This window comes from Dama dama, chromosome 11 (assembly GCF_033118175.1).
Source record: "Dama dama isolate Ldn47 chromosome 11, ASM3311817v1, whole genome shotgun sequence".
NCBI classification, from domain to species: domain Eukaryota; kingdom Metazoa; phylum Chordata; class Mammalia; order Artiodactyla; family Cervidae; genus Dama; species Dama dama.
Window position 1 is genome coordinate 10,356,434 of NC_083691.1, and position 19,755 is coordinate 10,376,188.

Sequence of the window (19,755 nt, forward strand, 5' to 3'; positions counted from 1 at the left end):
GGGTTCGATCCCTGTTCGAGGAACTAGATCCCACATGCCACAGCTAAAAGATCCAGCTCATGACAGCAAAGATCCATGTGCTGCAATTAAGACCTGGTGCAGCCAAATAAATAAATAAAAATATTTTTTAAAATTATATCTGCAAAGGAATGATTATATTAGCTATAATGGCTCATGTAGTCTGGGGGTGGGGTGTTGGGAAATAAGGGAGACTGATAGTTAATTAAGAGGTGGTTCAACAGATTATAGGTTAAAGAATTTGAGGGACTACTTGAATAAATGAGGTAGAGGTATATTAAAGTGTATTCAGGTTTTAACCTTGTGGTCTAGTGGTTAGGATTTAGCACTTTCACTGCCACTGCCCAGGTTCAGTCCCTGGTCAGGGAACTGAGATATCCTGCAAGGTACGTGGCAAGGCCCAAGTTTAAAAACAAACTAATTAATTTACTTAAAAATTTTAAAGTGTATTCAGTGAGTAGGTGTTCTGACTTGAGATATTGGAGTTGTTCTAAATCTCCAGTGTACCCAGCACTATCAGTGATTTGAGGAGTGGGTGAAAAGGCTTTGGGAGTGACATGGTCTAGGGATTGAGAGCCTTGGGTATTGGACAGATTGTTCTTTTAGAATGATGACAGGAATTGGGGGTGGGAAAGACTGACCAAGAACTCAGGCCTTAGTGAGGGAGCAGGATGACCAAAGGCTGGTGGGTAACAGAAACAGGAAAGGAGAGGGAGAAGATGGTGCAGTTGGGTGGCTTGGGTCTCAAAGGAACAGGGGTTTTTGTTTTTGTAAGAAAGGAGAATTAGTAGTTTGGACATAGCAGGACCGAGAATACCTACTCTGCCTGCTGGCCGGTTTGGAGGCTAAGAAGAACAAAACAAAAGTCTTCGGGACAGTAGAGGAGGAAGTATCCTCAAGACTGGCAGGTTTCAATTACGGCAAAGAGGTGGAGGAATGTTTTTCAAAAAGAAGTAATGATTCATGGGGAGTTTGCTGATTCTTGCAGGAGTTCCAGAGGGGAGTGGAAGATTTGGGAGGGAGGAGAGAGAGGTGTGGGGGAGGGATTAAGGACATGTAGGTCAGTGTGAGTGTGCCTGTTAGGGCAGTAATAAGACCAGAGACCCTTGAACTTTAGTTCAGATGAGTGAAGTAAAGAGATGTACTGCATAATGGAGTTAGCCCCTCATCGTCTCCGAGAAAGAAAGCGCTTGGTTCCAGTACTGCTAAATGCTTCCTCAGAGAATATGGCAGCTTAGCCTAAGGTCTCAGGGAGTGATATAGCAGTTTTCAGGGAGGGCAACTGATGCCAGGGTCACTCCGAATAAGCAGCAGAGCAAGTCTCCTGACACCAAGCATTAGGTCTGCTTACCACTCTCATTTGTTCTTAGTTGTAGTGCTTATTTACCTTACTGCTGGCAGAGCTGGATCCCTTTGAGCGGCAGAAAATTCTAATTAAAAAAGAAAAAAAAATACACTCTTAAAACTATAAACAGCGTTTCCCCTTCAGGACCACCGCAGGCTCCTAGGTTGGCCTGTGCCCAGGAATGAGAACGCAGGTCCTGGAGGGCAGCCGTCGTGGCCCAGTGGGGTCTGCGTGACCGGAACTGTGTGCTTTACCCTCACGCCTGTGCTCTGTCCGCAGGGTCACGTGGGCACAACAGCGACCAAGAAGATCGATGTCTACCTGCCCCTGCACTCGAGCCAGGACAGACTGCTGCCAATGACGGTGGTGACCATGGCCAGCGCCAGGGTGCAGGACCTCATCGGGCTCGTCTGCTGGCAGTACACGAGCGAAGGACGGGAGCCGAAGCTCAAGTAATCCTCCCTCTTCTCGGCTGCTCTGGTTTCTGGCTGTCTCCTGGCCACCCGTGCTGCCCTCTGGGCCCAGCCAGTCTTTCTGGGCATTGGCCTGGGAGCCAGATGTCCACACTGATCCAGGCCAGGCTGCTCACCAGATCTTGGGCCTGTGTAACTCAGGCTTGTTATCTCAGAGAGTCTGCCTGCAAAATAGACCCAAATTTATGAATTCAGACCCAAGGAAATGCCTTTCCAAACCCTTTTATGATGCTTACTGATATAAAAGGGGCATGGATGGTAACGGGAGGGAACTCGTGTTTGTTGAGCAGGGATCATGAGCTGGACATGGTGCTGGATGCTGCACACCTGATTTCTCATTTAATTCTCCCGCTTCCTGTGAGGTGAGCATCGCAGTTCTTATTTAGCAGCGGAGGCGGCTCAGGATCAGAGAGTTGTTCTTTGCTGATGTTTACACCAGTGGGAGATGACCCAGTCAGAATTTGATTCCCAATCTGTTTGATGCCATGATTTTTACATTATTTCCCTTTGATCTGAATTGTAGTTTTCTTTGTTATCAGTCAGTGGTCCAGTTTTTCCCTGGACTCCATTCCTCATTAAACTGTTACATTGAAAATGCAGTGTTGAAAGTAGAGTCTCTGTGCCTCTACACCGTAACTGGAAGCTGAAAGTGGTTTGCTGCTTTAGTCCTCCCATACTTGAATGTCCTGTCTGACAGGCATCCTCTCCTAGTTTATGTGCCCTTCCTAGCAGTAGGGCTGAATGTAGTGGATGCCTTCATTTTAGAAATGGATTCTCATGGAGGCTTTTACTTCTCGCAGTTTGAGTTAGAATGGTCCAGTCTGGTGTGTGTGTGTGTGTGTGTGTGTGTGTGTGTGTGTGTGTGTGTGTAAGTACATTAAATTTGTACTTTAAATCATTCTTTCAAGTTCTCATTGACAGTGCCTTCCACGTTGCCTGAATAAATTGTGGATATAAAGATAATCCTTATTGTTCCTATGGCAGTAGGAAGCCTTTCCAACCAAGATATCACGTAGGCTCAGAAAAGGGTTGAGTCTGTAGCTATACTCAAGGCTCAGCTACGGTGTTGTCACTTTTCAGCGTAAAGTGTAAACAAGCCAGTGCTAGTGACCTTATACATGTGTCTTGAGTTATTGCTTAGAACATTGCTTGATGTGGGAACTGAAAGCAAAAGGGGCGAAGGCACTTGCCCAGGGTTACACAGTGAGTTGAACTGTGGCATACATCTTACAGAGACGGAAACTAAAGCATAGGGAGGCTAAGCAACTTTTCTATATTACATTGCAAGAGGTAGAACTGGTATTTAAATCCAAGAATTTCTTTTTTTTTTTTAATTGAATAAATGATTATTTAAATTCTATAGTACTTTCAGAGAACTCTGCTCAGTGTTATGTGGCAGTCTGGATGGGAGGGGAGTTTGAGGGAGAATGGATACATGTATATATGTGGCTGAGTCCCTTCACTGTTCACCTGAAACCATCACAACATTGTTAACCAGCTATACTCCAATACAAAATAAAAGCTTAAAATAAAAATTAATAAATATATAGTGCTATAGTGCTATGCAATTTTAGGGAGTTTCACACACATGATTTCACATAATTCCATAATAAGCTTTTCTCTCCCTTCCCCTATATTGCCCTCTCTTTCTTCTCTCCACTGGTAACTACTATTTTGTTCTCTGTATCTGTAAATCTGCTTCTTTATTGTTTTATTCACAAGTTTGTTGTGTTTTTTAGATTCCACATGTAAGTGATGGCATATAGTATTCGTCTTTCTCTGACTTATTTCACTTAGCATAATGCCCTCCAAGTCCACTTATGTTGCTGCAAATGTCAACTTTTTTTCTTTTTATGGCTGAGTAGTTTTCCATTGGGGCTTCCCTGGTGGTTCAGTTGGTAAAGAATCCACCTGCAATGCAGGAGATTGCCTGCAATACAGGAGACCCAGGTTGGGTTCCTGGGTGGGGAAGATCCCCTAGAGCAGAAAATGGCAACTCACTCCAGTATTCTTGCCTGGAGAATCCCATAGACAGAGGAGCCTAGTGGGCTACAGTTCATGGGGTCACAAAGAGTTGGACACGACTGAAACAACTTAGCACACGTGCAGACATGCGGTCAGATGACGTTGAGCGTCTTTACATATGCTTATTTGACAGCTGTCTTATTTTATGAGCTCTCTGCTCAGGTCTTTTGCATATATTTTAGTCAGGTTGTTTTCTTCTTGTTGAGTTAATTTTAAGAGTTCTTTGTGTATTTATCAGATGTGTTTCTTGTAAAGACTTTTCTCCCAATCCGTGGCTCATGTTTTTATTCTCTTAACAGCAACTTTGGCAGAGCTGAAGTTTTTAATGTTAATGAACTCCAAGTTATCAAATTTTCATAGATGGTGCTTTTGGTTTTACAGCTAAAAAGTCATCACCAAACCTAAGGTTACCTGCTTTTTCTCTTGTGTTATCTTCTAGAAGTTGCATAGTTTTGTGCTTTACATTTAGGTGTGTGATCCATTTAGAGTTAATTTTTGTGACAGGTGTAAGGTCTGTATCAGGAATTCTTTTTTTTTTTTTCATCTTAATATCCAATTGAAAAGGCCTTCCTTTCTGTACTGAGTTGCTTTTGCTGCTTTGTCAAAGATCAGTTGACTCTATTTGTGTGGGTCTATTTCTGGCCTGTAAGATTTTCTTAAAACATTCCTTAATTTATATTTCTCTGTCAGATTTGAGTGAAACACTATCTTTTTAGGAACACCCATTTGTAAAACAAAAATAAAATTCTGTGAGGTTTCACCCTGTCAAGAACTTGAGATGGGAAATGTGAACTTGTTCTTGACACAAAACCATGTTTATTTTACTTCATAGATAATTTTAAACATTTGTATGAATAATTCTGAATAGTCTTATTTTTTATGCAGTTTTTTTGGTCATATATTATAACTCTGTTGTACACTAGAGTGGCCATTCCTTGCCTTCTTCTCTTCACTTGTCCCTTAGACATTCAACATATTTCACTGGTCTCTAAATTCCATTGCCCTTCATTAGGCTATTGACAGATGAACTACTGAAAACTTGAAAGATTTTGCTGTAGTATACACAGCTGCAGTAGTGTATTTCGGAGTATTATCTCAGTGTTCAGTGGGTGAAAGTTTCTGTCTGTGGAGCAGTCCTGTTCAAATGAAATACAGTGCAATCACCTCACACCTGTGAGAATGACTGGCATAAAAAAGACAAGATAACAAGTGTTGGGGAGACTGGAGAAAAGGGAGCCCTTTTGACTGTCGGTTGGGATGTAAATTGGTACAGGCATTATGGAAAACAGTATAGAAAGGTTCCTTGGAAAATTAAAAATAGAACTTCTGTATGATCCAGCAATCCCACTTCTGAGTATATATCCATAGGAAATGCAAACAGGATCTCAGAGATACCTACTCTGCCAAGTTCATTGCAGCATTATTCACTATAGCCAAGATAAGAAAACAACCTAAGAGTTCATCTGTGAATGAATGAATAAAGATGATGTGGTGTATATATGCACACAGTGGAATATTATTCAGTCATGAGAAAGAAGGCAGTCTTGCTACTTTCAACAATATAGATGGATCTCAAGGACATGATACTAAATGAGATCTGTCAGACGGAGAAAGACAAATACTGTGATATCACTTATAGGTGGAATCTAGAAAAGTGAACTCATAGAAACAGAGATTAGAATGGTAGTTTCCAGGGGCTAGGGAATGAGGGAAATGGAGAGATGTTCGTCAAAGGTTATAAACTTTCAGTTGGAAGTTCTTGGGATCAAAGTACAGTGAAGTTCAGAAGTGTCAGTTCAGTTCAGCCTCTCAGTCCTGTCCGACTCTTTGTGACCCCATGGACTGCAGTACCTCCAGGCTTCCCTGTCTATCACCAACTCCTGGAGCTTGCTCAAACTCATGTCCATTGAGTCAGTGATTCCATCCAGCCATATCGTCCCCTTCTCCTGCCTTCAGTCTTTCCCAGCATCAGGGTCTTTTCCAGTGAATCAGTTCTTCACATCAGGTGGCCAAAGTATTGGAGTTTCAGCTTCAGCATCAGTCCTTCCAATGAATATTCAAGACTGATTTCCTTCAGGATTGACAGGTTTGATCTTCTTGCAGTCCAAGGGACTCTCAAGAGTCTTCTCCAACACCACAGTTCAAAAGCATCAATTCTTCGGCGCTCAGCTTTTTTTATGGTCCAATTCCACATCCGTACATGACCACTGGAAAAAACCTAGCTTTGACTAGACGGACATTTATCAGCAAAGTAATATCTCTGCTTTTTAATATGTTGCCTTGGCTTTTCTTCCAAGCAGCAAGCATCTTTTAATTTCAGGGCTGCAGTCACCATCTGCAGTGATTTGGGAGCCCAAGAAAATAAAGTCTGTCACTTTTGCCATTGTTTCCCCATCTATTTGCCTTGAAGCGATGGGACCTGATGCCATGATCTTTGTTTTTTGATTGTTGAGTTTTAAGCCAGCTTTTCCCCTCTCCTCTTTCACTTTCATCAAGAGGCTCCTTAGTTCCTCTTTGCTTTCTCCCATAAGGGTGGTGTCACCTGCATATCTGAGGTTATTGATATTTCTCCTGGCAGTCTTGATTCCAGCTTGTGCTTCCTCCAGCCCGGCATTTCACATGATGTGCTCTGCATGTAACTTAAATAAGCAGGGTGACGATATACTGCCTTGCCATACTCCTTTCCCAATTTGGAACCAGTCCATTGTTCCATGTCCGGTTCTAACTGTTGCTTCTTTTCCTGCATACAGATTCCTCAGGAGGCAGGTCAGGTGGTCTGGTATTCCCATCTCTTGAAGAATTTTCCAGTTTGTTGTGATCCACACAGTCAAAGGCTTTGGCATAGTCAATAAAACAGAAGTACATGTTTTTCTGGAATTCTCTTGCTTTTTCAGTGATCCAACAGATGTTGGCAATTTGATCTCTGGTTCCTCTGCCTTTTCTAAATCCAGCTTGAACATCTGGAAGCTCTTGGTTTACATACTGTTGAAGCCTGGCTTGGAGAATTTTGAGCACTACTTTGCTAGCGTGTGAGATGAATGCAATTGTGTGGTAGTTTGAGCATTCTTTGGCATTGCCTTTCTTTGGGATTGGAATGAACACTGACCTTTTCCAGTCCCATGACCCCTGCTGAGTTTTCCAAATTTGCTGGCATATTGAGTGTAGCACTTTAACAGCATCATCTTTTAGGATCTGAAATAGCTCAACTGGAATTCCATCACCTCCACTAGCTTTCGTAGTGATGCTTCCTAAGGCACAGTTGGCTTTGCATTTTAGGATGTCTGGCTCTAGGTGAGTGATCACACCATCATGGTTATCTGGGTCATTAAGATCATTTTTATATAGTTCTTCTGTGTATTCTTGCCACCTCTTCTTAAGATCTTCTGCTTCTGTTAGGTCCATATCCTTTCTGTCCTTTATCATGTCCATCTTTGCATGAAATATTCCCTTGGTAGGTCTAATTTTCTTGAAGAGATCTCTGGTCTTGTGCATTCTATTGTTTTCCTCGATTTCTTTGCATTGATCACTGAGGAAGTCTTTCTTATCTCTTCTCACTATGCTTTGGAACTCTGCATTCAGATGGATAGATCTTTTTTTTTTTTAATTAATTTATTTTTTTTATTAGTTGGAGGCTAATTACTTCACAGCATTTCAGTGGGTTTTGTCATACATTGACATGAATCAGCCATGGAGTTACATGTATTCCCCATCCCGATCCCCCCTCCCACCTCCCTCTCCACCCAGTTCCTCTGGGTCTTCCCAGTGCACCAGGCCCGAGCACTTGTCTCATGCATCCCACCTGGGCTGGTGATCTGTTTCACTATAGATAATATACATGCTGTTCTTTCGAAACATCCCACCCTCACCTTCTCCCACAGAGTCCAAAAGTCTGTTCTGTACTTCTGTGTCTCTTTTTCTGTTTTGCATATAGGGTTATCATTACCATCTTTCTAAATTCCATATATATGTGTTAGTATGCTGTAATGTTCTTTATCTTTCTGGCTTACTTCACTCTGCACAATGGGCTCCAGTTTCATCCATCTCACCAGAACTGATTCAAATGAATTCTTTTTAACAGCTGAGTAATATTCCATGGTGTATATGTACCACAGCTTCCTTATCCATTCGTCTGCTGATGGGCATCTAGGTTGCTTCCATGTCCTGGCTATCACAAACAGTGCTGCGATGAACATTGGGGTGCACGTGTCTCCCCCAGATCTGGTTTCCTCAGTGTGTATGCCCAGAAGTGGGATTGCTGGGTCATATGGCAGTTCTATTTCCAGTTTTTTAAGAAATCTCCACACTGTTTTCCATAGTGGCTGTACTAGTCTGCATTCCCACCAACAGTGTAAGAGGGTTCCCTTTTCTCCACACCCTCTTCAGCATTCATTGCTTGTAGACCTTTGGATAGCAGCCATCCTGACTGGCGTGTAATGGTACTTCATTGTGGTTTTGATTTGCATTTCTCTGATAATGAGTGACATTGAGCATCTTTTACATCTTTCCTTTTCTCCTTTGCCTTTTGCTTCTCTTCTTTTCTCAGCTATTTGTAAGGCCTCCTCAGACAAATATTTTGCCTTTCTGCATTTCTTTATCTTGGGAATGGTCTTGATCCCTGCCTCCTGTACAATGTCACAAACCTCTGTCCATAGTTCTTCAGGCACTCTGTCTATCAGATCTAATCCCTTGAATCTGTTTGTTACTTCTACTGTATAATCGTTAAGCGATTTGACTTAGGTCACACCTGGATGGCCTAGTGGTTTTCTGTACTTTCTTGAAGTCTGAATTTGGCAATAAGGAGTTCATGATCTGAGCCACAATCTGCTCCCGATATTGTTTCTGCTGACTGTATAGAGCTTCTCCATCTTTGACTGCAAGGAATATGATCAGTCTTGATTTTGGAATTGACCATCTGGTGATGTCCTTGTGTAGAGTCATCTCTTTTGTTGTTGGAAGAGGGCGTTTGCTATGACCAGCGCATTCTTTTGGCAAGACTCTCTGAGCCTTTGCCCAGCTTCATTTGTGCTCTAACACCAAATTTGCCTGTTACTCCAGGTATCTCTTGACTTCCTACCTTTGCATTCCAGTCTCCTATGATGAAAAAGACATCTTTTTTTGGTGTTAGTTCTAGAAGGTCTTGTAGGTCACCATAGAGCCATTCAACTTCAGCTTCTTTGGCATTCGTGGTTGGGGCATAGACTTGAATTACTGTGATATTGAATGGTTTGCCTTGTAAACAAATAGAGATCATTCTGTCATTTTTGAGATTGCATCCAAGTACTGCATTTTGGAGTCTTTTGTTGACCATGAGGGTTACTCCATTTCTTCTAAGGGATTCTTACCCACAGTAGTAGATATAATGGTCATCTGAGTTAAATTCGTCCATTCTGGTCCATTTTAGATTCCTAAAATGTCTGTGTTCACTCTTATCATCTCCTGTTTGACCACCTCCAATTTACCTTGATTCATGGACCTAACATTTAGGTTCCTGTGCAATATTGTTCTTTACAGCATCAGACTTTATTTCCATCGCCAGTCACAACTGGATGTTGTTTTCCCTGTGAATCCGTCTCTTCATTCTTTCTGGAGTTATTTCATTTTTCATTCTTTCTGGAGTCATTCTTTCTGAGAAGTCTTTAAGAGTACCAAATGTTCTGCCCATGATGGAGGTACTAGCTAATGCTACTTGGTAGTAATCATTTGGTAACATGTGAGAATGTCAAAGCCACACCTTAAACTTACACAGTGTTACATGTCAATTATATTTTAATAAAGATGAAAAAAATTTATAATACAAGCTCCAAATGTAAGCCACATTTACAATTTTAATTTTCTAGTAATCACATATTTTAAACATTTCCAAGAAGTGAAATTAATTTTCATAAATAGTTTATTTAAGCCATTATAGAAAAAATTATCATTTCGATATGTAATTGATATAAAAGTATTAATGAGATGTTTTTGTTATTTTTAGGGTCACGTTTTCAATATCTAGTGTTTATGTGCTATTTACAGCACATCTCAATTCAGACTAGCCACATTCCAAGAGGCTTCCCCGGTGACTCAGAGGTAAAGAATCCGACTGCCAGTGCAGAAAGCTCTAGAGAGGTGGGTTTGATCTGTGGGTCAGGAAGATTACCCTGGAGGAGGAAATGGCAGCCCGCTCTAGTAGTCTTGCCTGGAAAATTCTGTGGACTGAGGAGTCTGGCAGGCTGCAGTCTGTGGGGCCGCACGGAGTTTGACACGACTGCGTAGGGGCACGCACACGTTGTAAGGGCTCACTAAGCACGGGTTTGGGAAGTGTACCTGTAGCGTGTACCAGCACATGATCCAGCCACACAACGGATTTCACTGTGGATTCAGCTTATTCTCGTGTAAACTCAGCTACCTGGCGTCCTTAGGACACTTGGTGGACCTTGTAGATAGCTGAGGTTTATCTCATTCAGTATTGAGGTTTCTTTATTTTTGCCATTTTTCATAGACACTCTCTAACCTGTGATAACATTTTCATCTGCCTTCTTAATCGGTATGTAACAGTGGTCAGGAGTATGGGATTCAGAGCCGCTGTCTGGGTTTGCATTCTGGCACTGACCATCAGGGTGATCTCGGATAAATTACTTCGGCCTGTGTATTCCAGTTTTCCTGTGTGTCAAATGAGGATAGGAACTTCCTATCAGGGTAGTTATAAAATTAAAATGAGAAAATACGTGGCAACTGCTCCGTAAATGTTTGTTTCTGTTGTTGCTAAATACTGTAACTCCAGCAGCTAGTACTGCAACCAATCCTAGTGTTAATTCAGCAGTAATAGCATACTTTAGTCCTTTTCTGATAGCTCACATAATTGTACCATGCTGTGATACACTGATGCCCTCATGGGCTTATCAAAGTATCTAGGAACATTTGACTTTATATTTATTGTATGTTTTCTGACAGCTTTGCAGTTTGAGTTCTTTATACTCCCTGTCCCTCCCCCCTTTCTTTTTTTTTTCTGTCTGCATCCCCACCATGGTGTACTCTTCTCCCATTTCTTGATTGCTGCTTCTAATTTATACTCCTTAGAGTCATCACAGAGAACCCTTTACCTAAATAATAACGGCCTGACGCGCCCTTCCTATTTTGACCCCCAGCTATGCTCCCATACATTCGAACACATCACATTCTTTAACTGGCAGCTTCTTGACATACAGCTTCTGCTTCTACCATTTCCTTAGAAACATCTTTCTCACTGTTCTCTTGATACCCTGCTTAATCTCAAAGACTTAAGTCCCTCATCATTTCTTCATTCAGGAAATATTTATGGAGTTCCAGACCCTGGGTATCAAGGATAAAATGGAGAACAAGAGAAATGTAGTTGCTGCACTCAAAAAATTTACAGTTTGATGGGGAAGAAGAAATTATCAAGTGTAATAGCACTTTGTAACTGGCTCATTTCACTTATCATTTGTATTCATTCATGCATTCAGTAAATATTTATTGAGTGTTTGCTATATACCAGGCATTTTGCTGGGTGTACAGTGGTGAGTGGAACAAGATATGGTTTCTCTTCCATGAATTCCACAAGCTAGTGAAGGAAATGGGCACATAATTCAAATAATTAAACCAAATTATGTTTGCTTAGAAGCTGAGCTAAGTGCTCTGCAGGGAAGGAATGCCACTGTGAGAGCGTCACCTGGGAACCAGGGGCGTAGGGGGAGTGGGGGAGCTCCCTCAGAAAGTGAGGCCAGAGGCATTTGGCGGATGGAACGGTTTGGCAGCAATGCTGTGGCAGGAGGAAGTGTGTAGTGGTCAGGGGACTTGAAGACACAGCAATAGAAAGTGACCCAGAAGGAGCCTAGGCAGAACTATATGAAGGTTTTGCTTCTGCTTAAAAATTAGTGGGCATTTTCTCACTAAAACTTTACCAGGGAATTTAGATTTAACTGTTCCCGTCTGAGGTTGCTGTGGCTTGACAAGTCTTATGATGTTATTTATGAGTTTTACTTTCCATTTATGGGGGATGTGTTTTGGAAAAAGGAAATCTTGGGAGTCTTAAAAATCTTTAACTCTGACTTCAAAGAGCTGAACTTCTGACTTCAAAGAGCTGAACTTCTGAGCTGCAACCGTCGGAATCTTTTTCTCTCTTGCTAATGCCTGACATACTCTTAATATTGACTCTCACCAAACTGAACAGCAAAGCTCATGTATTGAGCATTCTAGACATTTCAGAATCATGCATTATTTCATCTTTCATTTGAAAAGAGCAAACATTAGTCTGTCTCATGATCATACTTCAGTGTATTTTGCATTTTCTGAAGATAAGAAATGAATTTCTACATTTGGTAGAAATCTGTGGTACTCCGTGGAATGCTCCTGAATTTTCATTTATGAACTAAATGCCATCTATTTATGGGCTTATGGCTTCTGTCTCTTCATAAAAGCCATACTGCCAGTTGAACATAAAGTGAATGTCGGTCAACAATTCAGTGAGATAAAATTTTGTACTGAAAAATTTAGCTTTATTTGATAAGATATGAATAAGTGAAATTCAGTTAATTGTATTCATTAAAGCTTTGGAGGTAAATATTCCCCCCTAAGGATCTCTCTTTGATAGCAGGCTCCATTTTACATCCATTCATTATTTAAACTTTCATTCCTCTTTCAAACTCAATGGTACCTCAAAGGACCTGCTCTAACCATGCCAACCCAACTCTTAAAATTAAGCCTCTTCTTGTAGATCCAGTTGTCCTGTACTTATTTGTGAGTGTTTTGATCATTCTTCTCCCTCTGGTAGTGACACACACAGGACTCTTGATAGTTAATTCATCTTCTGTGTAATCAGAAACTTAAAAGTGGTAGAAGAAATTTTGGCAAAATGAGAATCTTTCTCCATGCCAGGCACTGTGCAATTAATTATGTTGTTTAATCTTTATCAGATCCTGTTGCAGTCATTGTGGTTATTTCCTCCTTAATTCCAAAACCTGGTAGAGTAAATGACCACATGTGTGAACCAGGCTGGCTATGCTCAGAGTCTCTAGGATGAATGATTTTTCTCTTTGTAGTAGAGTGAGAGGTTTGCCCAGCCTTCTTTGTCCTGTTCCATATTTCTAAATTGTCCATAGTAAGAATGTGTTACCCTTATTAAAAATTTAATTAAGTATTTTATAAAGAAGGGCTTCCCTTGTGGCTCAGCTGGTAAAGAATCTGCCTGCAACGCAGGAGACCTCGGTTCGATTCCTGTGTTGGGAACATCCCCTGGAAAAGGGAAGGGCTACCCACTCCAGTATTCTGGCCTGGAGAATTCCAAGGATTTTATCAAGAAAGGAAAATGAAAGTCACACATATATATTGTGGGCCATCTGGAAAGTATAGAAAGTTAGAAAAAAGTGCTCGTTGCTTGAATGTTAACATAATCTTTATAAACATTTTGGTCCCTTTTCTTCTAGTCTTTTTATATGTATGTAATTGAACATTTGTATATAGTTGTAATAATTTCTTATTTTTTTTTTCCATAAAAAACTGAGATGCCAGTACTCACATCTTAATGAACTGTAAGAATGCCTCTTTCGTTTTCTCTTTCTCCTAGGCCTTCTTCCTTGTCTTGAATTGCAATCTCTACACATGTGCATTGCCTTGAAAACCCCATTTGGCTAACAGATATCAGTGTGACAAGCAAGAAAAAGAAAGGCTTATTACCCCTCCTCTTCTCATTAACACACACATCATTAATAATACCCAGTATGTTTTTTTCATGGGTTGAGTGATTCAGTCTACACATTCGTATATTCTTGCATTTAACCAATATTTGTTAAGTACCTTCTGAATGCCAGCCATTTTACTCTTAAGTGAGAATGCAAAGACAATAGAATCCTTGCTCTTGAGGAGAACATAGATGCATAAATAAGAAAAAGAGCAGTATGGTAAGTTATATGCAGAAGTAACAGCCAAGTTCTGTAAGAACACAGGGGAGAATAACTTGAGATCCAAATGATTCTCCTAAAGAAATCAAAGAAAGCCTGTTACGAGTAAGAAAATGGAACTCAGACAGATTTGGCCACATAGCTCGTTCTTGTTTGTGTTAGCGTTAAAACCGGATCTGACTGAAAAACCCCTCTTCCTTCCACCAAACTGTCATGAAGAGGTGCCCCATTTTCATCATCTTGGAAGCTCTAGATACGTGTTTCTGAGTCAGGGACCTAAAGCTGCCTCTCTTTTTCTCTCCCCACTTCAAAATGCCACTAAATTCTGAAGTGCTCAAAGTGTAATGAAAGAGAAGTAGGGAGACCTGAGTTCTCTGGAAACTGATTTTGCCACCATTTAATTAGGTGATCGTGGCACCTTATTCTTCTTTGAAATAGGCATCTATTTCCTATTTGTAAAAGCGAGGAGGTTGAAATAAATCTCTCTAAGCTTCTAATGTTTTATAAATGTGTGTCATGGTTTTCTTTTCCTTTTTAGCGTATGTAGCATTTCTGTAAGATTGTAGGAACAAGGACCTTGGGAAATCTTGACACACCGTGGCGTTGGCAGAGGGGTAGGTGGGAGTCAGGAGTGAGGGCTCTTGACTGCCTGAGTTTGAATCTCAGCTCTGTCACTTACCTGTTGTTTAATCTTGAACAAACCACTTAACCTGACTGAGCCTCAGTTTTGTCATTTGTAAAATAGAAGTAATAACTCACACAGTTGGTGGGAAGGTGGAGTGAGCTCATGTATCTAAACCACTGTGCAGTGTCTGGCACATAGTACTCGGTGAATGTAGCCCGTGATACCAGTGGCTGTTGTACCAGTACTAATTTGGAGTCCTGGAGCAGTTTTAGAAGTCAGAGTATACCGCAGTAGCTTCTTTTATTCATGATTCCTGTATACAGGCACAGAGAAACCAATATCCATGCCTAGCATATGGAATTTTAGTCATTTCCCCCCTTATATGTTCAGTTAAGGGTTTGGTAGGGGAGCCCTGTTTACTACTAAACTTTGCTGATGACCCAGAGAAGACTTGCATTAATTTGTATAATTGGGTGAACTATTCATTCTTTTCCTTGCTGTGTTCCCAGTGCTCAGGACAGACTATAGCATAGCCTAGGCACTTCAGTTGCTTTTTGAATGAACACGTGGTGTCACACTTTATATTCAAGAACTGGGGGAGAAGAGCACTTGGCGCAGTGAGTCTTTTGGCTCTCAGAGCTTAGCCTGTGACATTTGCCGAGTTTGTTTGGAGGGGATTTGGGGGCGTCCCATGACAATCAAAGCAGAATTCTTCTGATACCAATGTTTGGCTTTCCGCTTTGATCAATAGACTTATTATTTGCCCTTGAAACCTCTGTGGTGCTAGGGACGCACAGACATTCCTCAGGATGATTTGCACAGCAGTAAATAATCTGTGCTGTCCATCTCTTGCTTCATCAGTGTCTTCCCTGTTCATAAACTCCCGGAGACTCAGTGGGCCCCAAGGCTAGAGCACAGCGGACACCTTCACTCCAATTGGCACGTAGAACATGTCTCCCAGTTTCATTGTTGCTTCGTTGCTCTAGTATGCATCCACGATTTGTCTTCAAGGGTTGACCTAACCGTTGAAGTTATTTTCCATCTGACTTTATTATCATTACTACCATTTATTTTTCTACCTCTGTTATATGCTAGGCACTACATATATCATCTCATCAAAACTTCACAGCCACCTCTGGGTAATTGTACCGTTTTTGTAGAAGTGGGATGTGAAGGAGATGAAGCTTATTCTCTGAACTCACATAGCCCACGAGCAGTGCGGCTTCAGTTTGAATTCAAGTCTCTTTGGACACAAAGCCCTTAGCTATTATCCTATGATATTTTCCTCATCTGAAGGGCTTTCTTCTGCTTCTGCAAGTGTTTTGTGTTGAAGGTGGTAACCTTTTGCAAAGATTGGTAAGTTTCCCATACCATTCAGAGATGAATTTAAAAAAATTTTAACAGCATTGCAAACACATGAAATTTATAGTGACAAACATAGCCAGATTACTTTCTTGTTATCCATCCATTTAGTAAATTTACAGTTCCCATTAATTTTAATCTGTCCTTATTACCTGTTTTATATAATAAATATCTCTTAGTCATGACAGACTGAGTATAGATTACCTGAAGTAGGCTCTCTCTCAATAAGCAGAGTTGCAGCTAAAGATTTGTGCATTAATTGGGAAAATTGCAAATCAGGTAGTCAGTGAAATAATTCATTGTCACATCCAATCAATAAACTTTGTAAATCAACTCATTTAATTCAAAAAATGATCTATATAGATCAAGCAACCAATTAAACAATTAGCATACACTTTGCAATTAATTAATTTAAGCATCAATCATATCATTTAAACTCCAAATTTAAGCCATAGAATTTAGAATCCTACCTCCTTGTGAACTATTAGGTTCAAACTCTCAGTGCTAGCAGATCTGCAGTTTCACGATTGAACTTTGGTGCAGGGTATCTTCAAGCATTTTAGTTATTTCAGTGTTAAATTTTCTTTATGTTGGTGCAGTTTCCCACTCTTTTTCAGCAAATTGACTTTTTATTTTCCTCAAAGGAGAAGTGTCAATTCTAAACTGGGCAGAGCTGGAGTCTGGGAGTACTGACTGGACGTTCTAGGGAAGTGAGACAAGTCCAAAAGTGTTTATCTTTGAGAAGCTTAGTTATCTACATCAGGATAAATTGGGTCATTTGCTTTTACTGCGTTAAGTGTCCTTGGTGTTTAGAATCAGATCTATCAAGAGAGCCCGATATTCTTCGGAAAAAGGAGAACAGTAAAGACTGTCTTGGTTACCCTGAGCACTTCTTCTGAGCTAGAGCACAGATATTTTCTTAATCCTGAACATAAATCAGAGGTCTGTGACTCCCTTCAAATAATTTTTCCTCCTTTATAGTTTTGTCTCTCTTTTATGATATTTATTTTATTTACACTTATAGCTAATGTAGTACTTCCTTCCCCCTGCTGCTATTCACTAAACTTCTTTTGAGGGTCTATACTCAAATCTCGTCTTTGATCTAAGGCATTAAGTCCCATGTCTTACATATAACAGATGCTCCGTAAATAGTCACTGGAAGAATAGAACAGTGTTAACATCCTCATTTCACACTGTGTCTCTCCCCCTTCGCACTGCTGTGTGTGTGTTTTCTCTTTATCGGAGGGAGCAGGGTTTGGGAGATCTCACTGCACCCAGGCTTCAGGGTGAGGAGCAGCGGTGTCCGGGCTGGCTTGCCGTGCACCACACCTCTGGTCTCTGCATCCCTCCTGTACCCTGGTGTTCACTTACCTCTTTGATTTCCCTACAGTGACAATGTCAGTGCCTACTGCCTGCATATTGCCGAGGATGACGGGGAGGTTGACACAGACTTTCCCCCACTGGATTCCAACGAGCCCATTCATAAGTTTGGCTTCAGTACTTTGGCCCTGGTTGAAAAGTATTCATCTCCCGGTCTGACATCCAAAGAGTCACTCTTTGTTCGAATGTGAGTATTGACACTGTTACTTATCTCAGTATCTTACCTCTCTGCCTTTTAGGGTTTTGGATTTGATTTTGATTTTCTTATCAGATGAATGATATTTTGTATCTGGAGAGTGAACATGAAATGATGACTTCTGGAGAGATGGGGACAACATTTGCATCTTATTCCAGGCCATTGCACCTGGGGTAAATTGTATTAAGTCTGTCTCAAAAGTTGTGTTTATGTACCAAGCCTCTGGAAATATTGGGGCACTTCGGACCTTATGAAGGAAAAATTTGATGTTTTCCTCTTTCTCATCAAGGAATCCAAATTGAAAATGTGTGTTGCAATCACTTCTCTTTTGTGACTTAAAATATTTCTTTTTCTCTCCAATTTTGTTCAAATCAAATTTTATTTTCTTCTTAGTTGCCTTCCTTTAGACTGAGCAGAGGTTCTTAACCTGGTCTGTGCCTTTGGTAGTCTGCTAAAGCCTACAGAAGCCCTTCTCAGAAAAGTGTTTGTAAATGCAGAGAATAATATTCACAGAGTACAAGAAAATCCAATTATATTTAAATAGTTATCAAATTATTAAACAAATTTGTGATATATGTGCTAGCTTTATCAATACATTAAATGACAAGATCCAGAGGCAGGTCTAACAGTAACTCCTGAGGTCTCTTGTTTCAAGGTAGTAATAAGTATAAATGGTACTTGAGGCATCTGCCACAGCTGTAATGACGCTGTTTCTGTTCATGACAGAGTCACCAGTACTGCTCATAGAACTGTGATTTGTTGACCACCTTCATAATTCCAGGAAATGCTAAATATCAGAAGTTAGTTAAAATAAAAATGTGATTTTTGTCCACTCATGTCTGTAGAGCACCTGAGTCTTATACATAGGTCCTGGTTGTTAGGGGAAAGCCTGCATTGTCTTCTCAGTTTAAGCTTTTCTAACGGAGGCCGTGACATTGCCCCTCCTGGCCATCTCCTGGGGACAGTAGCGGTCCCTCTGGCACCCCCTGCTGTTCGTAACCAGCAAATGCACTGTCGAGAAGAGGGATCCCTTTAGAGGGCTTTCCCCTGTCTTTTAAAAGCATATTGCCTTTGTTTCAGATTTTTTACTAAAAATAGGATTATGCTACCTAGGATATATGAGTATTTTGGATGTTTCTACCCTTGAGCAAAGAAAGAAACCTGAGTACCTGGGAGTGACTCGGGGGTAGCTCCTCCTCGTCATTTCATCCCTACCATGAAGTCATGTTTGGTGTATATAGCAGCAAAGATTTTTTCCTTCTTTTTACATTTTGGAGGGACTAAAACAACAACTTTAAAGAATATTTAAAGTAGTTTAAAAGTTATCCAATGATTCCTCCATCCCAGTATAATTATTTTCATTTTTGTATAATCATTTCCATGTATATATATATTACACTTTGAGTTCTAGCATACATATTGTGTTATTTTTACTTAATATTATATTCCAAATATTTTGATATCTGTTAATTCCTGCAATCTACATTTATTATGTAATGTCTCAGACCTTTGATAAAAACCTGCAGCTGCTTTTCTAACTGTTGATCAGCAAAAATTAAGGGGCTACAGAAACACTCATTTTTATGCTGTTCCTTTTTGGGCTTCATGCAAAGGCAATTCTGTGTAAATGTACAGTTGACTGTGGTTTGGAAATCTGAAAATCAGTCCATCCTTGTTATAAAAAATTGTTTTCACAATTGTAATTATATTGATGTTCATATTGTATAAAATAACTCACTTAGTAAAGTAGTACTTTGATTTTTCAGGGGAAAAAAATCAAAGAGACAGCCCCTTATTCTCATGGAGCTTTCTGTCTAATGGGGTGACAGTTGTCAAACAAACCATTCAAATGTGATGAGCAATACAACAGAAAAATGTATGAGATGAAATAGATGCCTGTCACAGGGTGTTTAGATTGTTTCCTTGATTTGGTTTTAATAAGTAACTCTTTAAAGATAGTCCTTATCTATATCCCTTTTGTTTCTGTTGAATAACTTCCTTAGGAAAGTTCCCTCTGAGTAGGATTATTGGTCAAAGTAAAAAACATCTTCAGATTCTCACTTTGTATTGACATACGTAGCCTTCTGAAGATGTATCCATTATAGTGCTACCAATAAAGTTTGTAAAACCATCTTTTCAGTCTTAGCATCACAAAATGTGATGTGTGCATGCTCAGCCGCGTCCAACTCTTTGCAGCCCCGTGGACTGCAGCCCACCAGGCTCCTCTGTCCATGGGGTTCTCCAGGCAGGAGCACTGGAGCGGGTCGCCATTTCCTGCTCTAGGGGCTCTTGCCCACCCAGGAATGAAACCCACATCTCTTGCATCTCCTGCATTGACAAGAGGCTTCCTTACCACTAGCGCCACCTGGGAAGCCCTAAGATGTCATTAGGATCTTTTTTTTTTTTTAAAGATATATGTAGTGGAATTTCAGTAG

General features: G+C 40.5%; 1 protein-coding gene across 9 annotated transcripts in view; it reads left to right on the top strand.

Annotated features, from left to right (window-relative positions):
• The window catches only part of MAPKAP1 (MAPK associated protein 1), a 228,496-nt gene that overhangs the window by 105,063 nt on the left and 103,678 nt on the right, over window positions 1-19,755 (top strand). For all 9 annotated transcript variants that reach the window (XM_061154649.1, XM_061154651.1, XM_061154648.1 and 6 more), the window contains 2 exons: window positions 1,643-1,815; window positions 17,135-17,311. In XM_061154649.1, coding sequence (XP_061010632.1) covers window positions 1,643-1,815; window positions 17,135-17,311 — 350 coding nt within the window. The remainder of the gene's footprint in view (window positions 1-1,642; window positions 1,816-17,134; window positions 17,312-19,755) is intronic.